Source organism: Meleagris gallopavo, chromosome Z, assembly GCF_000146605.3.
Source record: "Meleagris gallopavo isolate NT-WF06-2002-E0010 breed Aviagen turkey brand Nicholas breeding stock chromosome Z, Turkey_5.1, whole genome shotgun sequence".
Classification (NCBI taxonomy): Eukaryota; Metazoa; Chordata; class Aves; order Galliformes; family Phasianidae; genus Meleagris; species Meleagris gallopavo.
This window is the reverse complement of record NC_015041.2, coordinates 61,393,309-61,396,756: the sequence shown is the minus strand read 5'-3', so window position 1 is coordinate 61,396,756 and position 3,448 is coordinate 61,393,309. Positions and strand designations below refer to the sequence as shown.

Sequence of the window (3,448 nt, the reverse complement as noted above, 5' to 3'; positions counted from 1 at the left end):
TGAGAAGAAAAGTAAGCCTGCATATCTGCACATGCAGTTCTAACTAGAAGATGAAAATAGGTTAAATTTACGCATGCATTGTAGAATTACAATATGGAATAAAAAACCAGGCCTAATTACTGTAATTCCTTGTTTTGAAGTAATTCAGCAAATATGGCTATTAAAAAAATTGGAGTATCTGAAACGTACTGTGTATCTGCTCTGGCATTTCTAATAGATCTGGTGATTTTCAGTTCTCATGAGCTCTCTGTAGGGACACTCAACAGTTCCAGACAAACCTGTAGAAGAGAAGAAACCTGCTGACCTCAAAGACCAGGAAAGACATGGAATGGCATTCATTCTGGCAAAGACAAGCAACTTCAAGCAAGTTTTCTTTATGGGAATAGAAAACTTACATTTGTCTGAATTTTATGTTCTGGAATTTTATCTAATGATTATAGCAGTTACATTTCTAGAAAGAAGTGGCTAATATTTGTTCAGCCTGCTTTTCACGAAGACTGATTTTTTTGAAGCGAAGTGTCGTCATTACTGAATATGCCATAGTTCACCAGCGCTGAAGTCAAAGTGAATGTCACGATGCCCCAAAGGAATCTGCTTAGTTCCAGTATTGCCTTCCACAGAAGCTTCTTTAAGATGGTCAGGCAGGTTTTACAACTGTTTTAGGGTAATTAGCTGCAGCTCATCACCTACTCATCTATTAGGAAATTGTGCTGCTTCTCCCACCTGAGTTTGAAAGCGGATCAGTCCCAGGAGACTAGAAGTAACCACTAAAAAGACAACAATGTTTCAGCATATAGTAAAAGATGCTTTTTTTTCCTTTTGCCTGCTGAATTGGTTGTGCCAGCAATTGAGGCTCAGCTGCTGATGAGTCTCTTTTGAGAACTTTGTCCAGTCTTTTGTACAGTGTATTTTGTGTAGCTTGAGGCTTTGTGTCTCCTGTACTTGGTCATAAGACAATGTTTTGAGGACCTGTCAGTGTCTCAAGATGTGGAAAAAAAAATCTTGGTATTCCTGCCTTCCCCAAACATAATCTTCCTTATTTAGGAAATCTCATTTTTTTCTTACTGTATGGGGAACCTGTATGGGGTACCTGTCTGTACCTGACCCATCTGACATAAAAATTCATAGAGTTCTGCACCACATTCTGATCATTTGGCATTTTCTCGATCTTTAATGAAGAAAATGTTAATCTTTATCATTGTCATCACACCCTCCGTTATCTGCTACTCCTGCCCAAGCATGCGAGAAGTTTGGTGGGGGTTGGAGCAGAGAACATTGATCTGTTTAAAATGAAGTCACTTCCTACTAATGTCAGCTCTGTAAAAGAAAAAGACTTGAACATCAAAAGCATGACTCCACAGGAAAGAAATTGTGCCATATGACTGTTGTGTGCATACGTTTATAACCAAGTACCAGAGCATTTATATTTAACTGCTTCTCTTGCTCAGGAGAGGCAAGAGCATTTGCAGAAGATTGCTTGGAAGGCACGGAGAGAATGGAGGATCAGGTAAGACTGTCTGGTAGATGCATACGGCACATCACACAAAACTATTTGACTGGATCTGGTGACGGTAGAAGTTGGTGCTGCTCCTTATTTCTGAGATCCAAGAAGATACTTTGGACTGACTGGTGACTTGACAAGCACAAAATACATTCTGAAGACAGGATGATGGAAGCTGTGAAAAAGATGAAGGAATATACATTTTCATCACTTTGTGGGTGAAGTGGAAATCTGTGAAGAATGTTAAATTTCAGAAAGGGGAAGTCATTTACTTGAACTTGAAGCTTTGTAAAGGTAGTAGCTTCCTTAGGTATATGCTCTCCTTGTATAAAGGTTGTTACCTTTTCAAGTGACAGAGATGCACACAATATGTCATGTTGGAATGTTGTAGTAGGATTAGTGTATGATCTGAAACGAAATGTGGAATTGTGGCTTCAGTTTTCTTGTGAAAGATGACATAATTTTGTATGTTAATAACCAATAGCCTGGTTTTGTTTTCCTTCCGTTGTTGCTGTAAGACTTTGGATCTATAATGTTTAACAATAATTGCATGTGGTATGGTACACTCAAATTATCTTATTCCAAATACGTCCTGTGTAGGCCAAACAAACTGACCAGCAAAACACACTAGAAACGTATTTTAGACATGATGTTGAAAAGTGAAATGCGTGCTTCGAGTTCACAATTGATAGTGAGCAATGCCAAAGAAGTTTGTGGATCAGTTGACACTGATAACTACACTTTCAGACAATAGGAAGTTAAATATGTTTTGCATGTTCAGGTTGTTAGTAACTTCTTATAATGCACTTCAAGTGTTTTATTTACTGCGCAGGGCCAGAGCATCATTCCAATGCTAACAGGAGAAGTTATTCCTGTAATGGAGCTCCTTTCATCTATGAAATCACACAGTGTTCCAGAAGAAATAGATGTAAGTCCCTATTTTCTTTGCATTCTGAATTAGAAAATGACTTCGCCAATATAATTTGGTATTCTCTTTGGAAGAAAAATAAACATGTCATAAATTTCTGTACCCTTCGAGTTATCCCCACTGCTCTAGGGAATGGCATAACAGTTTTAGTTTGATGAATAGTACTTGCAGCATTTTTAATAGGTAGAGGTATGGGCTATCTGGAATGACACTCTTCCTAATGAAGAGTGGCGTGGAAAGGTGGTTTAATTCAAAACAGAATGAATGGAGAGGCATTCACCTTTTAATGTTGGTATCTGTTTGGTGTGGTTTAGTGTTCATGTGGAAGAAGTAGAAATGATGTCACATGAGCTTGGTTAGAATATCCCGGACAAGGCTTTAGGAAAAAAACACTGAGAGGAACCTGCATCGTTGGTGAAAAAAAGTTTAAAATTAAATTGCTTCATTGTTTTCAAAATGCTTTGGCCAAAGTCAGAAGACCTTTTTAAAACTGCTTTTCTGGCAGTCTTACAACTTAGCTTAAGTAGATCTAAACAGTCCTCTCCTAACAGAATCAAAAATCACTTAATTATGAGGTGTACATCTTTTTCTAACCTTTGTTTTTATTTCTCTGGTTTTCAGATCAGTGACACAGTACTGAACGACGATGACATTGGGGATAGTTGTCACGAAGGCTTTCTCCTCAAGTATGAATTTCAGTTTTGATTTATGCCATACTGAAATGGATTAAACTTACGTGTATATATACAAATCTGTATTGGCATATGAAGAGGTATTAGATATTTGACTTTTTGAGATTTTAGTCCACAAAATGCTATAGAAGTTGTTTTCTTCTTAAAAGAATGGCTCTGGGCTAACAGCTGCAGCTGCCTTACCATTGTCACAGGGTCATTTGCTTGAAGTAGAATCCATATGAAAGACAGTTTTTCTTTGATATCTAAAGTCTGTGAGTGTATAAGTCGTAGGCTTAGGTTTTTATAAAATCCACCTCCCCCCCCAAAACAAACAAACAAACAAAA

The 3,448-nt window shown here is 37.6% G+C and overlaps 1 protein-coding gene across 1 annotated transcript in view; it reads left to right on the top strand.

The window, feature by feature from the left end:
- The window catches only part of C9orf72 (C9orf72-SMCR8 complex subunit), a 24,268-nt gene that overhangs the window by 11,762 nt on the left and 9,058 nt on the right, over positions 1 to 3,448 (top strand). Inside the window, 4 exon segments of the mRNA XM_019610695.2 lie at positions 1,449 to 1,473; positions 1,476 to 1,507; positions 2,334 to 2,429; positions 3,051 to 3,115. Coding sequence (XP_019466240.1) covers positions 1,449 to 1,473; positions 1,476 to 1,507; positions 2,334 to 2,429; positions 3,051 to 3,115 — 218 coding nt within the window.